Here is a 19,230-nt window from a genome sequence, read left to right as displayed (position 1 = left end):
CTGCCGCGGTGCACTGTGAGCCCGAGGCTGGTTTAATACAGGACAGAGAGGAAGCTCTTCATATCACACTGTACTCAACCTCATGTTATCTCCTCTGGCCTTCAGCTTTTCCTTACATGCTCCAGTACAATAATATAATAATAATGTGATTTATTCTCAACTGTATGTGCACAAAACAGCAACTGGAAAAGCAACATCTGCACAAGTTGACAAGAACATATTTTTATAACTTGTACCGGACAATGAGTTGAAGTTGTCCAGATAGTTAGTTAGTTAGTTAGTTAGTTAGTTATATTTAGTTATTTAGTTAGTTAGTTATATTTATTTATTTATTTATTTATTTATAGTTAGTTAGTTAGTTATATTTAGTTAGTTAGTTAGTTATTAATATTTATTTATTTATTATAAATAACAATGAGTTTATTATACCAACCAATGAGTTGAAGCTAGTTAGTTCACTCCCAGTACCAAACTATATCACATCTAAGACACAATTTGTAATTAGAATATAACATGTGCAGAGAGCTGAAAGGACTAATCTGTTATGAGAGAGATTCACGCTGCTTTGTCTCGTTACCTCACATCAAGATTACAGTAATCTGTTGTTTTCTAAAGACGGAGCCACTTAAGGCTGAAGTGCTCTTTATAGATTTATTATATATTAATGGTACTAGAATGTACAGATCTTCTGTGTAAATAACCCAAATATTCTTCAATTACTGGAATATAATTCAGTGATTAGAGATCCAGATGGATTAGTCAAACTAACATATTTTAAGACAGATCGTTAATTAGTTAGTTAGTTAGTTATAGTTAGATAGTTATTTATTAAGTAAGTTTATTTTTATTTTTATTTTTATTTTTATTTTTATTTTTATTTTTATTTTTATTTTTTGTTAAAGTTAAATAGTTATTTAGTAAGTAAGTAACCTATATATTTATTTATGTATTTTTTATTTTTTATTTTCATTTTTATTTTTTTATTTTTTTTATTTATTTTTTAGTTGGTTAGTTAGTTAGTTAGTTGGTTTGTTTGTTGGTTGGTTCATGTATTTATTTATTTATTTATTTATTTAGTTAGTTAGTTAGTTACACCATGTCAGATGCTCTGTGTTTAGTGTTTGTAGTGAAATTCTAATTTAAAACACCACAGGAGAAAATACATCGTATAAGGTGTGAGAACAATGTTTTTTCTCTTTTAGCCATGATTTAATACTTTAATATATATTATTTTAATATTTTAATAGTGATTAAAAACAATAAAATTGTGTTGTATGTTTGTACTGGTGGACTGACTAGAGGATCAGAGTTGTAAATGAAGAGACAGGAACCCTATTGACTGCTATTGATTCAACCTGCTCTCTCTCCTCTTCTGTTTGTGTGTCACAGTTCTACTGAACAGAATTACAAAAGTTCTACTGAACAGTATCACAAAATACTTTTTAGAATTCAGACCGACTTTCCAGAGAATAAGAGATCAACAAGCTGCATGAGAATCTGCAGATAATCTGATTAACCAAAGTCACTTCCCAGCATTACAGATAGTTTCAACTGAATTACGTTGCTAGGCAACCGCATGGGTCCCTGTTTACTTCCTGTCAGCTCATTATGTCATTCACAAACACTACAACAGGATATTATAGACCTTTTCAAACTTTCTAAATGGGCTCCTTTGTGTTTCTTCTTGCAATGTTTGTCAACAACAGCTGACAGGAAGAAGACTTGGACCAAAGCTGTTGCCATAGCAACAGGATGAAGGTGTTTAGGATGAGCATAGATACATCTCAGTGGTCGCAGACAACCAAACATCTAGTGGCAGCCACTAACGCTTAGCCAGGCTGTGCTAACAATAGTCTACACATTTAACAGGAATAACAGGCGGAGAGTCAGGAATAGCTGGAAGATCAGATCTTCTTATTGTAACCTCTGTCAGTACGTTCACCTCTCTGTTTTATCTGCTGGGTCACACACAGCCTACACAAGGTTATAGTGTCTCATCACGTGTTGTGGCAAAATTGATTTCATGGCTTTTCAAAACAAGCTACTGTGTTAGTGGATAATAATGGATTATTTTGAGAGCAGCGACATGTTTTAAGCTACTCAACCAGGACGGAACAAACTGTACATGATTTTTTACGCATTTTATTATTTTTTCTTACTTACAAAACATGCACCGGGTACAGTGTGAAAGAAAAAGCAAAGGATCAATTTTAGGGTGTGGGGTGTGTGTATTAAACAAGGGGGGGGGGGGGGGGGGGGGGGGGAGTGGTTTTAAATGAAATAAATATATAGATAAATAAATAAATAAATAAATAGATAAATGAATAAATAAAAAAGAATAAGTAGACGTGTTTCATTCTTAATTTAGTATAAATAATTATAAATTAAATATAAAACTATTGTAATCATTATAAAATACATTTAATTATTATAAAATAAAAACAAAAATATTTTAATTAATTTTGTTTTAATATTTTATATAATTATATGGGTATAATTTAATCAAATTCTGTTTGATTTATTCTTTTGTAAATGTGCGTTGAACACAGTATTATTATTGTAGTTTATTAATTTATATATATTTATAATTTATTTATTATCATCATTACTATTTATTTATTTGTTTTTATTCATACATTCAATGTTATAATATGTATATATAACAGATAGTAATTGTAATAATGATAAAAAATAAAAAATAATAATAATAATAATATAATAAATTATTTTAATTTTTTATCATTATTACAATTACTATCTGTTATATATACATATTATATTATCTGTTGTGGTTTAGGTTGCTGTAGTCTTTTTTCTTAAGGAAACAATAAAAAGTGTGATTAAAAAAATATATAAACAACAATCGTACTTTTTAAATTATACAAGCTGCTCTGAACCTGGACAGAGAGGAGGATGAACCTGGCAAACACACAAACACAACAACTCATATGATAAATCCACATTAATCAGGGTCAAATGAAGAGAGTTGGGGCTGATAACTTCACTTTTGTAAACTATTTAGACCACTGCACCTCTGTCTTTTTATGACAGGAATAAGCATTTCCCACAATGTATTTAAATAAAAACAATAATGTATGTGCAGAGGTAAACATACATACAGCATGTTTCATTCAGGTGGTTATTATATTCCTCTACAAGAGGATTTACAGAGAGAGTCAGCAGCACTGTCACCTAGTGGATGCAGTCAACCTGCATCCCCACAAATGAATACTATTAATTCATTAAATTAAATTAATATTCTTTTGAAGATTCAAAAACATCATTACTTTGGTCCAATGTTTATTCAAATTATTAATGTTGATGCTTACATGTAAAGCAGGAATTTAAACAAATAATCTGTGCTTTAAACTTTAGAAATTATAGAACAGATTATTCAGGTTGTTTAATCTTGTGTTTTGTTACCTGGATATTGACTGAGAAAAAGCAGGTATCTGCTTCAGGGGAGCCCTCATGTTTTGTTTTTACCTGAAGTTCCCAAACAGGTTAATTATACCGGTTAAACATGTTTCTAGTGTGTAAATACTCACATACTGCTGTAGGCCAGATTAACCTGATTATGATCTCTACTGGTCATGTTTTTTTTCCTCAATCTTTATTGAAAAAACATTCAAATATAGAAACATTGCAGACATTTACATAATACAGAGAAACAGCAATATGAATTCAAATATTATTATTATTATTATTATTATTATTATTAATAATAATAATAATAATAATAATAATAATAATAATAATAATAATAATAGAATTGTGATAAATCTTTTTATCAGTTTCTTTTTCAAGTTTCTTTTTAAAACTGACCATAAAGATATTAAATCAACAAAATAGATATACATCTATGATAAATTCCAAAAGTTTGGGAATGTGGTCATAACCGAGTCTTAATATATTTTTTAAATTCAGATAAAAACCCAGTAAAATTGGGGGTAACTTTTGTTATTTTGTATTTATTTATGTAAAATGTATTGATTTATAATTTTCTAAATGTATAATGTCATTTTTACACTTGATATTATGATTAGTTTTACACAATATATAATCTCCCAGTCCAAAAAGTAACTGAATGTGTACAATGGTAAAATAAATTAAATATACTGGTTGATAATTCCAAATATACTTATTTAATTTGTTTTTAATATCTAAGAATTTAGACAAATATAGATTTGTCTAAATTATAGATAAAATATAGATTTAAAATTATGTTAGTTTAGATCTTTCTTCCTTTTTTGTTATAGTTTTTTTCTCCTGGGGTTGGGGGGAAGGTCATTTGTATCAGCCTGTGGCTTCTTCTTTTATTTATTTATTTTTAATTTTTATTTTCCTATTCTTTTCTTTTTTCTTTTTTCTTTTTCTTTTTCGTATTGTATTCTTTTTTTCTTTTTTTCTTTTGTTTTTGTTTTCGTTTTCCTATTCTTTTCTTTTTTGTTTTTTGTTTTTTTTTGTTTTTGTTTTTGTTTTTGTTTTTGTTTTGTTTTTTCTTTTTGTTTTCTGTTTGTTTTTCTTTATTTGTGGGGATATAGTAATTATAAACCAGAACGATCCACCCTCCAGACCAGTAGGTGGCGGTAATGCACCAAACCGTTGTTTGCTAACCGCTAATAAAGCTTAAAGAAGAAGAAGAAGAAGTGGAGCACGGTGTGACCTCTGAGCACCGGAAGTAGTAGAAGAAGAAGCAGCGCCTCACCGCCCCACGCTGTCTGCTGCTGGTACTGGTTCTGGTGGTTTACTGGTTTACTGGTGCTGTTCTGGTTCTGCATCATGGCTGCCTCTAAGCCGGTGGATTCTCAGTCTGGTTCTGGGCTCCCCCGCTGGCAGATCGCCCTGCTGGTCGGAACCCCGCTGGTTCTGGGTGTTGGAGCTATCTATCTGTGGAACCGCAGCAGGACGAAGCAGAGGAAAGGAACCGGGGACGGGACCGGGGAGAGGAAGACTCCTGAAGGCAGCAGCAGCCCGGTGCAGGAGGGCCAGGACGGAGCCGCTCCGGTCATCAGAGAGCCGGACAACCTGGTAACCTTTAGCCCGCTTAGCCGGAGCCGCTGGGAGAGGCACTGTACCCGGGTTACAGCAGCCTTACAGCAGCCTTCAGCTGCGGTCTGAACACGGGCAATTAATACACGTGTCATGACCGTAAAAGCTCCGTCAAGGACACCGACTGACAGTGACAGAGAGGCCGACTAGAGGCCGACTAGAGGCCGACAGCAGCCGGCTCATCAGCGGTGGATTAGCTGCTAAGAGCTAACGTTAGCTTAAGCTAGCTACCTAGCTAGCTATCTACTAGCCATGTAGGTATTATAGAACAAATTCAGATTTACAACCACCTGGCTCATAGATCACTGCATTAGAGTAAAAAGACAAGGTGCATACAGAACAAGAACAAATAAAATATGTAAAATTATACATGAAAATAATAATAAATTAAATAAGGGCTAGGGCTGTATACCTGTAAATAATAATAATAATAATAATAATAATAAATTAAATAAGGGCTAGGGCTGTATACCTGTAAATAATAATAATAATAATAATAATAATAATAATAATAAATTATACGAAGGGCTAGGGCTGTATACCTGTAATTCATATTAATAATAATAATAATAATAATAATAATAATAATAAATTAAATGAAGGGCTATGGGCTGTATACCTGTAATTAATAATAATAATAATAATAATAATAATAATAAATTAAATAAGGGCTAGGGCTGTATACCTGTAATTCATATTAATAATAATAATAATAATAATAATAATAATAATAATAAATTAAATAAGGGCTAGGGCTGTATACCTGTAATTCATATTATTAATAATAATAATAATAAATTAAATAAGGGCTAGGGCTGTATACCTGTAATTCATATTAATAATAATAATAATAATAATAATAATAAATTAAATTAAGGGCTACAGGGCTGTATACCTGTAATTCATATTAATAATAATAATAATAATAATAAATTAAATTAAGGGCTAGGGCTGTATACCTGTAATTCATATTAATAATAATAATAATAATAATAATAATAAATTATACGAAGGGCTAGGGCTGTATACCTGTAATTCATATTATTAATAATAATAATAATAAATTAAATTAAGGGCTAGGGCTGTATACCTGTAATTCATATTATTAATAATAATAAATTAAATTAAGGGCTATGGGGCTGTATACCTGTAATTAATATCAATAAGAATAATAAATGATGGGCTATAGGACTACACCTGTAATTCATATTCTTCTATTATACTAAGAGGTTTCAATGCATTTTTGTTTTGCATGACTTTAAGGGCTTTTATGTCAGATAGAAACTCAGAGTGAAACACATTAAACCAGGTTTCACTTTCATTTACTTGGATTTGTGCAAATCGAATTCTCCAAGAATGAGAATGTTATTCAGCAGAAAGTCATCTTTGTTATTGTCCATGACAAGAACATAAACACCATAAACACCATAAACAATGTCCTTTACAGAGAAGTTTTCCAGATGATAAACTTTTGGGAAAAGCCAGTCATGTATATCAGAAGCCATAAAGCTCCAGAATAGTTACTAGCCATGTAACGTTAGCTCCTATTGGCCAACTATGTGCACACATACAATGAATTTCACATCTGGACACATCCTCCAGTCCATGTGTAACCACTCAATATTGATTTATTAACATTATTTGTGTAGATTACAACTTACAGAACACTTTATTTGTATAATACTTATACATATTCATCTATTTTGTTCACATACTTCTGTGCATAATAGTCCTGTCTATTCTTTATCTTTATTTGTCCAGCTCTGCCACATTGAGAGCAATGCAACAAAAAAACCGTAGTGAAGTTCCTTGTATGTGTGCACATAGTTGGCCAATGAAGGTGATTCTGATTGTGAAACAACATGGCAAGAACTGTAAGATTAAATCTTTATTGATCCTCAGAGGGGGATTCAGTTGTAGCAGCAGCACAAGCACAGAATAAATACAGATGCGTATTGAAAGTAACAGAAATGAATACTAGGAGGTTCATAAACTGAAATAAGAATATGATAGAAAATGGAAATAAAACATTTGGAGACAAAAATGACATGGTAAAGTAAAGTAAAGTAAAGTGGTGTGAGAGTCTGTGTTAACAGAGTACACATGGCTCATACATGATATGATTAAGTAATTGTTCTGTGTTTGTCTGTATTAATATAACAGAATATAGTGCAAGAGTCAATTTAACAAATCAACATAATATAGTATAATATGGTACGATATGAGATATGAGATATAGTATAAGGTGTAATAACAACGTATAGAACATAGGGCTGGGCAATGTATTGATATTATATTGTGATATGAGACTAGATATTGTCTTATGTTTTGGATATCATAATATAAAACAGTAAGTGTTTTAATAGTTGACTTACCAGACTGTTTTACACTTAAATAATTATATCCACATTACTGATGATTATCTATCAGAAATCTCATTGTGTAAATATTGTGGTCAAACCTATAATATCTATATCGAGGTATTTGGTAAAAAATACAGTGATATTTGATTGAATCCATATCGCTCAGTCCTACGTACAATAATATAACACAATATATAGTATAACATAGTGGAACATATAATATCACATATAGTATAGTACAGCAATATAACATAATATAAAGTATAACTTAGTGTAAGACATAACTAATAAATAATATATATGTAGTATAGTACTGCAATATAACATAATATATAGTATAACTTAGTGTAAGATATAACTAATAAATAATATATATGTAGTATAGTACTGCAATATAACATAATATATAGTATAACTTAGTGTAAGATATAAATAATATCACGTGTAGTACAGTACAGAAATATATAGGATTGAATAGAATATATCATATGGTACGGTATAATAATAATAAGAATATATCAGCAGTATGACGAGGTATATAATCAGTCTGGCTGTAGTTTATTCTACTAAACAGTTATTTACTCAGCCAGGTTTATTGTCAGTGAGGTGTATTTTTAATCCGTCCTACATTCACTAAAGAGAAAAAACAAATGTCCATTCATAAGTCTGGCTTCCTAATGTCATGAAATACAGCTGTGTGATTGTGAGAAAACATTATTATTATTATTATTAGTATGAGGTTACCTCACAGATATGAGAACTACCTTGTGTAAGTGTGAAGTTATTATTATACTGTATTAAAAAGCTCCCAGCAGGTTTAATTATGCAGCGTTTTGATCTTCGTCAGGCATTTCTTATCTCCGTTAGATCGAAACGTTGCACAATTCAAATTGATTTTTAACTTGATTTTTTTAATCCAGCAGCTGTTGAAGTTGTTTGGATGTACGAACCCTACACATCTTGAGGATATTATTATTATATCATAATTGTGATTTAACAGCCATCCCCTCTTTTCTCTGTCCCTCATTCAGAGCCCGTTGGATCGGGCCCAAGCAGCAAAGAACAAGGGCAACAAGTATTTCAAGGCTGGCAAGTACGAGAACGCCATCCAGTGCTACACAGAGGCCATCGCTCTCTGCCCCACTGAGCAAAAGACCGACCTGTCAACGTTTTACCAGAACAGAGCGGCAGCCTACGAACAACAGGTCGGCTCCACCTTCTATTAATCATCTGGTTGTTGTTAATGTATCAAAGATCCCTCCTGGTTTCTCAGTAGTATGTCTGTAAAATCAGTGTGGCATTGATTCTTTTGCAGAGAATCCTTGTCAAGTGTCTTTCATGTTGCAGTATGGGACACTTTGTCTCTTTTCTAAATGAGATATTTATAAGGTTTAGGTGCTTGTAGATGGAAAGTCAGTGTATCACCAACAGTAGATGGAGTTAGTAGAAACAGACAGGAGTACAAAGTAATGTCCTGCTGTGGACGTGGGCAGCAGCAAAACACATTTTAGACACCTAAAATAATCTATATCAGTTTAATTGTACGCTATATTTAGAATATTTTCACCTCTTTACCTCGCTGTCAGACAGCACTCTCTGACGGGGAACTAAAGCTGTTATCTATGCTCTCTTCAAAGCCACCAGACTCCATTCACAAAAACAGTGATTTTACCTCTCAGAACACAGGAGCTGCTCGATCGGTTAGTTAGTTTGTGTTATTGTGTGACTTAAGCTGGGCATACACTACGATTTTAGAGATGTTGTTGTGTACTTCCTACTCCTACTGTACGAGTAGATCGTTAGTGATGTAAAGCCAAAGCTCACGATTTATGTGCTCACACTGTACGTGTAAAATAGAAAAAAACACGACCCGTCGGCCCCTGCAGACCGTTGTGGACCGTTGTGGCTGTTGACAGTTGTCAATAAAGATTTGTTTGATAGCTCTGAGGCAGGTAAAGTTTGTTTGCTAGCAGAGGTCTGAACGGGTCACAATGCTAACAAGACAGAAACGAGCTGCTTCTGTTGGTCTACGTGGAAACTTTGATAGAGATGCTGTTCTGTTTTAAACATTAGTTTCATGTCTCTGTTCTCTTGGTAGCGGACAGACCTCTTTGTGTTTATTCAGATGCAGATTTGTTTTGGAGTATAACCAGTCTGTAACTTCTCCTTTCAGATGAAATGGACAGAAGTGGTGCATGACTGCTGTCAGGCCGTGGAGATGAATCCACGCTACGTCAAGGCTCTGTTCAGGAGGGCTAAAGCTCTGGAGAAACTAGACAACAGGAAGGAGTGCCTAGAAGGTGAGACGCCCCTCTTTCACTAACCATAGTTTGTTTGTCTATAACGATTCAGAGTGAACTTGATATTTTTGGTTTGTTTTCTAATTAGTCTGGTTCGGGTAGAGGACCAAATAAAAAAAAATAATAATTTGCTGAGCGGCGTGTACGAAGGAGCAAATTTGTCTTTTTTTGTCTCGAGAGTTGTCACTTCTATGCCGGGAATCACTGACTTTGAAATATCCAAAAAAGGGCAGGAAAAATATACCACATATGTCCAAAAATAATTCATAAAAAAAGATGTCTGAAGTGTTTTGACTTTGACTCGGCACTGATCTACTGTGTGCTTGATTCCCTTCTCCTCCAGTTTATCTCCAATGATTTTATAAACGTCACTGTTTTAATGGACTTTATTTTTCATATTCTGTTGGTTCTCTTTTTTTTTTTTTTTTTAAGTTATTTTTTTGGGGGCATTTTTCCATTTTTTATTGAGGACAGTGGATAGAGTGTTGAAAGGGGGGAGAGAGAGAGTGGATGCGGAAAGGGCCACAGGCCGGATTCGAACCCGGGCCGCCGCGGTCAGGACCAAGTCTTGATACATGGACGCCCGCTCTACCAACTGAGCTAACCCAGGCGCCCATATTCTGTTGGTTCTCTTCGACCCAGATGTCAAGCAGACATCAGTCAGTCCTCTCCCACTCTTGTTAACCTGTCGTTTACCTGTGACCTTCTCAACAAATGCCCCCACAGGCAGCCTGCGTTTTAATTTGCTTGGAAACGGTACGAGACCGTCTCTATCAAGCGTTCTCGTACCGGTTGTTTTGGTCCACAACAGAGTTCGATTGAAACAAATTAAACGTTGGCTCGTGAAAGCCGCCCCTTAAAAGTTTAACGTATAATGCGTGACAGTTATTTACAGTCTGTTTTGTTCCCCCGTGCATCCTGCAGACGTCACAGCGGTTTGTATTCTCGAGGCCTTCCAGAACCAACAGAGCATGCTGCTAGCAGACAAGGTGCTGAAACAGCTGGGAAAAGAGAAGGCCAAAGATAAATACAAGGTACTGAAACACTTTCAGAGACATTCGATTCAGTTTCATTTCTCTGAATCGTCCTGTTAAAACTTGTTCTCTTCTCATCTGTAGAACCGTGAGCCGATGATGCCTTCTCCTCAGTTCATCAAATCCTACTTCAGCTCGTTCACCGACGACATCATCTCACAGCCGCTGCAGAAGGGCGAGAAGAAAGATGAGGACAAGGACAAGGAGGGCGAGGCGGCCGAGGTCACTGAGAGGTCAGACAACAAAACACAAAACCACATCATAGAAAACACAACAACACACAAGTGGGATCTTAAAGCCTGATCAGAGTGTGTTTTACAGGTGGAAAACACACCACACTGAGTCCTGTGTTTCTATGTTGGAATACGTAATGTGGAAAAAAAAAAAAACTTCCTCTCACTTCACAACTCTGCTGTTATTTTTAAAACTGTGACCTACCATCTGAACACTTCTCTCACCTCTTCAGCTCCGCCTACCTGAAGGCAAAGCAGTACATGGAGGAGGAGAACTACGATAAGATCATCAGTGAATGCACCAAGGAGGTCGAGTCAGGAGGCCGATACACTGCGGAGGCTCTGCTGCTGCGCGCCACCTTCTACCTGCTGATCGGTAACGCTACGGCGGCTCAGCCTGACCTGGACCGGGTCATCAACATGCAGGACGCCAACGTGAAGGTACGGACTACAGTCCAAGTACTGGGATAGTGGATTAGTGAGACTATAGGGGGACTACAAACCTATTGTTTTATGTTAAGGTTCATGGTCTCGTGCACGACGGCACAGACATTAACCGAGTGTTGTCACAGCCACACACAGTGTTGCCAACTTGGCGACTTTCTCACTAGATGGAGCGACTTCTCAGACCCTCTTAGAGATTTCATTTTTAAAAAGTGACCAGCGACAGATTTAGCGACTTATTCAGACCATCAGGGAAAAAGTGAGGCTCTTCTTTCCGTCTCCCGTGATAATTTGCCTCGCGGACCGTCTGCTCTGTGGCTGGATATGTGAGGCTGATGCTGCATGTGCATAGATATCATGACGGGGAAATGAAAGTCATTTTCTCTGAACGGGGAAAGCACCTGTGGGTGAAGCCGCCCTCATCAAGTGGATTGATAACGCCTGAAACTCTGCCGACCAGCTCCTCTGCACTGCAGTGCCAGCAGCTCATGCAGAACCGGTGCCCACCTCCCTCCACGCCGTTACCGGGTGAGAGAGCGAGGAGTCCAGTGTGCCGTTCGTTTGCATGCACGCCATGGATGCATGGCAAGCTGGCGCATATCTGGAGAGTGACTCGGAGGAACGTTTAACATTTCTTTACTAATAAAAGCGCTAAAAAACACTTTCATATAACGTTTATTAAATACAAGGTGCAAATCCTTAATATTGATGCAAATGATTTTATATCGATATACGTCTCCCGTGAAAGACAACTTGCAGAGTACCTATCGTTGTAGTTGGATCGTAGGAATATAAATCGATGTAGTAGATGAATCGTTACACCCCTAGTAAGGACAAAAGCTCTGTAGTCTGGGCACAGCGTCCTCTGCACCCCGAGTCACAAAATCATATAAGGTATGAAAAATCTACAGAGGAGTTTGGAAGTGTGTAGAATGAAATGGACAATGTGTAACAACCCTGTGAGAAATGTGCCCAAAAGAGGCATGGAGTTTATCTAATGATTTCTATGCACACGGAGCTACCACCTGACAGGCTCTCTCTCTCTCTCTCTGTACTACGGTCTGTTGTTTACAGCTACGAGCCAACGCTCTGATCAAGCGGGGAAGCATGTACATGCAGCAGCAGCAGCCTATGCTCTCCACTCAAGACTTCAACATGGCGGCCGACATCGACACACGCAACCCCGACGTCTATCACCACAGGGGGCAGGTAGGAGTCTGCTTGTTTAACTGGTCGGCTGTCAGTTGAGGATTGTTTGTAATGTCTTGATATATGTGCTGTAGTGCTCTCTGTAAAGTCAACATTTCCTCTCAGCTGAAGATCCTGCTGGACCAGGTGGACGAGGCGGTGGGAGACTTTGACGAGTGCATCCTGCTCAGACCCGACTCGGCTCTCGCCCAGGCTCAGAAGTGCTTCGCTCTCGTGAGTAGATCGGCTAAAGATCTTTTGAAAAGCAGGCGTGCCGTAATCTGACATAAATATACTGCGTTTAATTTGAATCAGTCTCGCTGTGTTTAGTTGTAGCGTTAACGGCTGCTGCATCTCCAGATCGGCTGCTGAGTTTGTTTTTCTGTATTCTTCAGTACAGACAAGCGTATACTGGAAACAACCCGTCACAAGTCCAGATCGCCATGGACGGCTTCGAGGACGTCATCAGAAGGTTCCCCAAGTGTGCAGAGGGCTACGCTCTGTATGCTCAGGTGACCTATCAATTTCTATTTACACATCAGTCGGTGCTTTAGTCCATTTTACAGTGTGTTAGCTGTATAATTCAGACAGAAAACAGCAGCTTTAGGTCTGTTTTATTTGTGTTTTTCAGGCTTTGACTGATCAGCAGCAGTTTGGAAAAGCAGACGAGATGTACGACAAGTGTATTGAACTGGAACCAGACAACGCTACCACATATGTCCACAAGGGGTAAGCACTTCTCTCCTTTTGAGGAGTCATACTCTGACAGTTTTTTGTGATTGCTTACACAATCAAATCATTTAGTCAGAACTCTACAAACAAGCCAAATAAGACACAACGCTGGGAGATAAACATTCACTTCTACGTCAGAATGAAACTCTGCAATCAAAACCTCACAATCATCTTTGAAAATGGCATTTTTGCAAACAAATAATGCACAAGTGAAAGATTCATCCAGCACATCTACTCACATTTCCAATAGAAAGACTTCAGAAATAAAAAATATATATACGGCTTATTTTTTTGCCTTTGCAGATTTTTTACAACAAAACACAAAGAAAAGTAGAATTACAGTTCAGTAATCAAAACAATATGTTACCGTTAACTCACTGAAACAAAAATAATTACAGTAAAATTACAGTGCAATGTTTCCCCGATGACTACAAGAGATTTCATTCTTGAACATGTGAAGGGCAAAACCTGCCAAAATCAAAAATTAATAAATAAATAAAGGACTCGATGAATAAATAAATGGCATTAAATGTAGCAAAATAATATTAAAAATAAATGTAGCAATTAATTAATTGATAAAATGTGACATAAATTGCTATTTCTGTTTTAATATGCTTCTTTATTTATTTATCTTTGTATTAATTCCCTTATGTATTTATCTACTCTTGTTTTTCACTTTCCCTTTTCTTTATTTATGTATTTATTCTTATCGCATTTGTTTTTATTTATTTTATATTTATTATTAAATGTATGTATTTATATATTAATGCATTTATTATTTAGTCATTTATTTATTTATTTATTCCCCCAAACTTATTTATTTCTGTATTCTTTTCTTTACAAATTTCTGCCTCATTATGCAAACGAGGTGGCTTTCACTCAACTTGTGTCATGAAACAGAAGAGTAAATAAATAAATAAGGGAATTAATACGAAGACAAATAAATAAAGAAGTAATTAAAACAGAAATATAATTTTTTGTCACATTTATCAATTAATTAATGGCTCCGTTTATTTTTAATATAATTTTTTCTATATTTAATGACATATTCATTTATTTATGGAGACATTTATTTATTTATTTTTTATTTTGTCAGGTTCCGTCCTCCATATGAACGTATGTCTAATAAGGCACGGTCACTAAAGTTAAGGTTTTGATGTCTAAGCATTCTTTTAGTCTGTAAGCAATCGCAAAAAACTTTAAAATAACCTGATTAAAATGTGTGAATTAGTTATTAACAGTTCAATGTATGTCCAGTTTGTTACAGCTCCAGTGGAAACAGGACCTTGACCTGGGTCTAGATCTCATCAGTAAGGCCATTGAAATCGACAACAAATGTGACTTTGCCTATGAAACTATGGGAACCATCGAAGTTCAAAGGTGAGAATCAACAACTCGACTCCCTCCGTCACGTTTAGACGTCTTCTTCAAGTGCTTTAAATAAGGAGAGCATTTCTTTTTTTGTATTTCAGGGGAAATCTGGATCGGGCGATAGAAATGTTCAACAAGGCCATTAACCTGGCCAAGTCGGAGATGGAGATGGCCCATTTGTACTCGTTATGCGACGCAGCGTACGCCCAGACGGAAGTGGCGAGGAAGTACGGGCTGAAACCTCCGACACTGTAACGTCTCTCTGCCAACCGATCGCCAATCTCAAATCTTCATAGCTGAACATAACTGTGTTAAAATGCAACTTAACTTTTGATTTATACAAAAAGAGATAAAGAGTACTGGATTATAAAAGAGCCCTAAATATAGAGAGGTGAAGTCCCGCCCCTCTGGTGGACCCCCTTGTTTCAGAAAAGATATGTACGGTATCACACACATGATGTTTGACAATTTAAAAGATCATTTAGTCCAGAAAAAGTCTCAGTTTGTCGTCGTATCATTTAGTTTGAACCGCTCAGTGAGCTACGTCTCTCGTCTCACACAACATACGTCACCAACTTAGTGATGTTCCACGTACAGATGAAACGTTATCTGACCTGATGTGTTTTATCACATTTAAGAATCTGCAAGCTGCAAAAAATTACTCAAACTGATTAATCGATTATCAAAATATAGGTGGCTATTAATTTAATAGTCGACAATTAATGGATTAATCGTTGCAGATCTCTAGAAACGTCACTATGACACTTTTGTGTGTCGTCTTTCTAATTACGTATTTTCACAGTCTTAGGCTTTAGGCGTTAGCTGAACACAAACCATGAACTGTACGCTACCTAATAGTTAATAATACAGTTTAAATGAATGAAAACAACTTACCCCGAAAACTCAAGTACTGCACTAATTTGTCTCAGATCAGATCAGATCGTGGAGACTACGGTCGGTAAAGTTATAAAGCTCTAAAGGTATCCAAAAAAAGACACCACAATGAGAAAGAAAAACGCTGATGACATCAGGCGCTTTTGCAAAAACGTGAGACACATTAATAGGGCTGACCCCGAATGCTTCGAAGCTTTCGACCGTTGCCATGGTAACCGACCTCCAAATCAGTATTCAAATGTTTCGTTTTTGTTTGTTTTTTATATGTAAGTATGTAATAATAATAATAATAATAATAATAATAATAATAATGTATAAATCCCCCAAATAACCCATGAAATAAGGAATAATCCCACAACATTAATAATAATAATTAATGCTGAATATGAATAATGAATAGTTATTCTCAGACGGATATCACTGTTTGTTGTGTGTAGAGGTGTGTGAAGTCTAGACGGAGACGGAGACTGACCATGTCAGCCTGCTACGCTGCTCACCGTAGCTTGGAAGCCCGAGACAGCCCTACACATAAAGTGGAAAACCACGAGTTGCTTAGCAGCGCAAAAGCATCAAAACGCTTCACTCTCATCGCTGCCACAGGGTGATGAGGGCTTTATACTTTAACAGTTTAACACAAACTGAGACTTTCTTGAATTGCAAAAAAATCTTTTAAATCTACAAACATCACGTCTGATTCATGGTGCAATTCAAACAGGATCAAAAATATATTATACATACATATATTTTCCAAAATAAGGCCCCATGGTGGTCCACCAGAAGGGGCGGGACTTCTTTATAAATACCGTGTTTACATCACATTAAAGGGGTTCATTATCGTGGATTATGACGCGGCTGTGTTGAATACTCGATTCTGATTGGTCAATCACGGCATTCTACGCTCTGTTATTTCTTTATAACAGACCGTTGCTATGGCCGCAGCTCTGATGTCTGACTCCGGAGGACCATCTTTGTGTCAAATTATTGATTTCTTCAGTAAGTAGCCGTGTAATAAGCGGGATAATGTACAGCTAGTCGGGGTTTATTTCACAACAATGACGCGCTCGCTGTACATTATCACTTAAAAAAAGGATTTCTATTCACCGTCGAGAGGCTGGGAAGTCCTGAAACCTTTTTCATCTAGAGAGAGAATAAACCTCGAGAACGGCCATGTACACCTAACGTCTAAATGAATAGTAAACTATGTGAAATGTGCAGTTTGTTGAACTGACTTTAAGGCTTTTGTGACACTTTTAAAATCTACAGAAAATACTGTGAGAGCTTTACATAGTTCTGATGGACTGTTCACTTGTTAATTTATGCTTTATGTTTTTCCAGCTCCTTTTCATATGTAACATACACTATCAGTTCTGAATGCAAGATTAAACCGTATAGTCCAATGTGTAATGTCTGTGTTTGTAATGCTGGAGTTGTTGCCATGGATACGGGGCTTCACAGAGAGGTTAGTTAGCATCCGCAAGAGTTGTTTCTTTTCTTTTTTAATTATGGGATTGTTTTCTTTTCTTTTTTATATACTTTGTGCAGCATGTTCACTTTATAAATAAATGTAAATGCAATGCTCGTGCTGTCTTGAACACTAGGAAAACCCAACTATTAGAAGAGACTTTGGACAAAAAACACTGATTAGAAGAACTTCACCAACTTTAATGTCCTTTTTGAAAATGTTATTTTTGGATTGAAGATGTCACACGAGGGATTGGATATTCTTTTCCTAGCTCACTTTGATTGAGAAATTTATTTTCTATTTCATTGTAAAATGTTTATTTTTCATGCTACATTACATCGTTTGACAGAGTTAAGAGACTCGGTTTTATTTTTTCTGTCCTTTTTTTTCAAATTTCTATTCTCATAAACCCGAGCCTTATTGTTTCTAACCCGACACGCCGCCCCGACGAGCTCCGGGGATGGTTTGGTTCCTCAAGTAGCATCAGAGATTAGCCACCGCTGCTGAATGTTTGGAGCATTTACAAGTTTTGCAGTTTTCCTCTTCCTCCTCCTATTTCTCCTCCTCCCTCACTTTCCTCCTCCTCCTTCCTCTCCTCCTCTTCCTCCTCCTCCTCCCTCTCCTCTTCCTCCTCCCCTCCTCCTCCTCCCTCTCCTCCCTCCTCCCTCTCCTCCTCCTCCCTCTCTTCCTCCTCCCTCTCCTCCTCCTCCTCCTCCCTCTCTTCCTCTTCCTCCTCCCTCTCCTCCCTCTCCTCCTCCTCCTCCCTCTCTTCCTCTTCCTCCTCCCTCTCCTCCTCCTCCTATTTCCCCTCCTCCTCCTTCACTTCCCTCCTCCACCTCTCTCTCTTCCTCTTCCTCCTCCCTCTCCTCCCTCTCCTCCTCCTCCTCCCTCTCTTCCTCTTCCTCCTCCCTCTCCTCCTCCTCCTATTTCCCCTCCTCCTCCTTCACTTCCCTCCTCCACCTCTCTCTCTTCCTCTTCCTCCTCCCTCTCCTCTTCCTCCTCCTCCTCCTCTTTCACTTCCCTTCTCCACCCCTCTCTCTTCCTCTTCCTCCTCCCTCTCTTCCTCTTCCCCCTCCCTCTCCTCTTCCTCCCCTCTCTCTTCCTCTTCCTCCTCCCTCTCTTCCTCTTCCTCCTCCCTCTCCTCTTCCTCCTCCCTCTCTTCCTCTTCCTCCTCCCTCTCTTCCTCCTCCTCCCTCTCCTCCTCCTCCTCCCAGCAGTTCTGGCTAATTCTGATTGAATATTATGTGGTAATAATAACTGGAAGGAACCGAATCGTTCGTTCCAGCTGCAGCTTCTCAAAAGCAGAAATCATCTTAAAGTTTAACCTTTTGAGAAATAGATTTAACGTTCATCAGATAATCCACAACATATTGGCTGTTTAATAGAAATTACACTGACATTCTTTATTGATGATGTGTATGGTGACCAAAGTGAAAGAGAAAATGAATCCTAATAAAGTTATAATTCCTGGAATGAATTTCATATTTGCAAGTTTCTTGTTTGAAACTTTTATTTTTTTTTATTTGCTTAATATTCTTGCTTGTTAGTGTTTCATCTCTTTGATCTGTTAAAGAGGACGTACCATGCACTTGTATTTTGGGTTTCTACTAGAACGTGTTGATATGCTTGTAGTGGCCATTTGTTGGAAAAATCAAACTTAAAGGTCCCATATTGTAAAAAAAAGTGAGATTTTCATGTTTTTTTATTATAAAGCAGCTTAAGTCCCATATAAATACTGTGAAAGTATTGAAATGCTCCATCCACAAGGACGTTTCAAAGGTAGAAACTCTGCCTTTGAAACAAGCTGTCAGGATTTCTGTCCATTTGTGATGTCACAAATAAACAATATTTAGACCTTTTATGCAGTTTTAAACAAAAACAATCTAAATGTGTCCCAGTTTATTCCTGGTTGCAGTGTATGTGAATGTCATCAACTGACAGGAAGTACACATTGACCCAAACTGTTGCCTAGCAACGCAATCCTGTTGCAATTCCGTCGAAATGCGCTAAAACGGAGCGTTTCAGACGGAGCTTGAATACAGATATATTCAGGCTGACAGTATGAGGAAAATAAAGGTTGTTTTGAACATTACAGCATGTAATATTCTTATATAAACACAAAATACAAGTATGATCCTGAAAATTAGCACAATATGG

General features: G+C 36.7%; 1 protein-coding gene across 1 annotated transcript; it reads left to right on the top strand.

Moving 5' to 3' along the window:
* Nucleotides 1–4,651: 4,651 nt before the first annotated feature.
* On the top strand, nt 4,652–15,727 carry tomm70a (translocase of outer mitochondrial membrane 70 homolog A (S. cerevisiae)). Its single transcript, XM_037771064.1, has 12 exons — nt 4,652–5,031; nt 8,447–8,620; nt 9,589–9,715; nt 10,640–10,749; nt 10,834–10,982; nt 11,216–11,423; nt 12,501–12,635; nt 12,741–12,848; nt 13,010–13,126; nt 13,246–13,343; nt 14,604–14,726; nt 14,819–15,727. The coding sequence occupies exons 1-12, from the start codon at nt 4,783–4,785 to the stop codon at nt 14,970–14,972; spliced, it is 1,752 nt and encodes a 583-aa protein (XP_037626992.1). The 5' UTR covers nt 4,652–4,782; the 3' UTR covers nt 14,973–15,727.
* Nucleotides 15,728–19,230: the final 3,503 nt, after the last annotated feature.

This window comes from Sebastes umbrosus, chromosome 5 (genome assembly GCF_015220745.1).
Source record: "Sebastes umbrosus isolate fSebUmb1 chromosome 5, fSebUmb1.pri, whole genome shotgun sequence".
Lineage (NCBI taxonomy): Eukaryota > Metazoa > Chordata > Actinopteri > Perciformes > Sebastidae > Sebastes > Sebastes umbrosus.
Note: the sequence above shows the minus strand (reverse complement) of the source record. Positions and strands in the feature narration are given on the sequence as shown.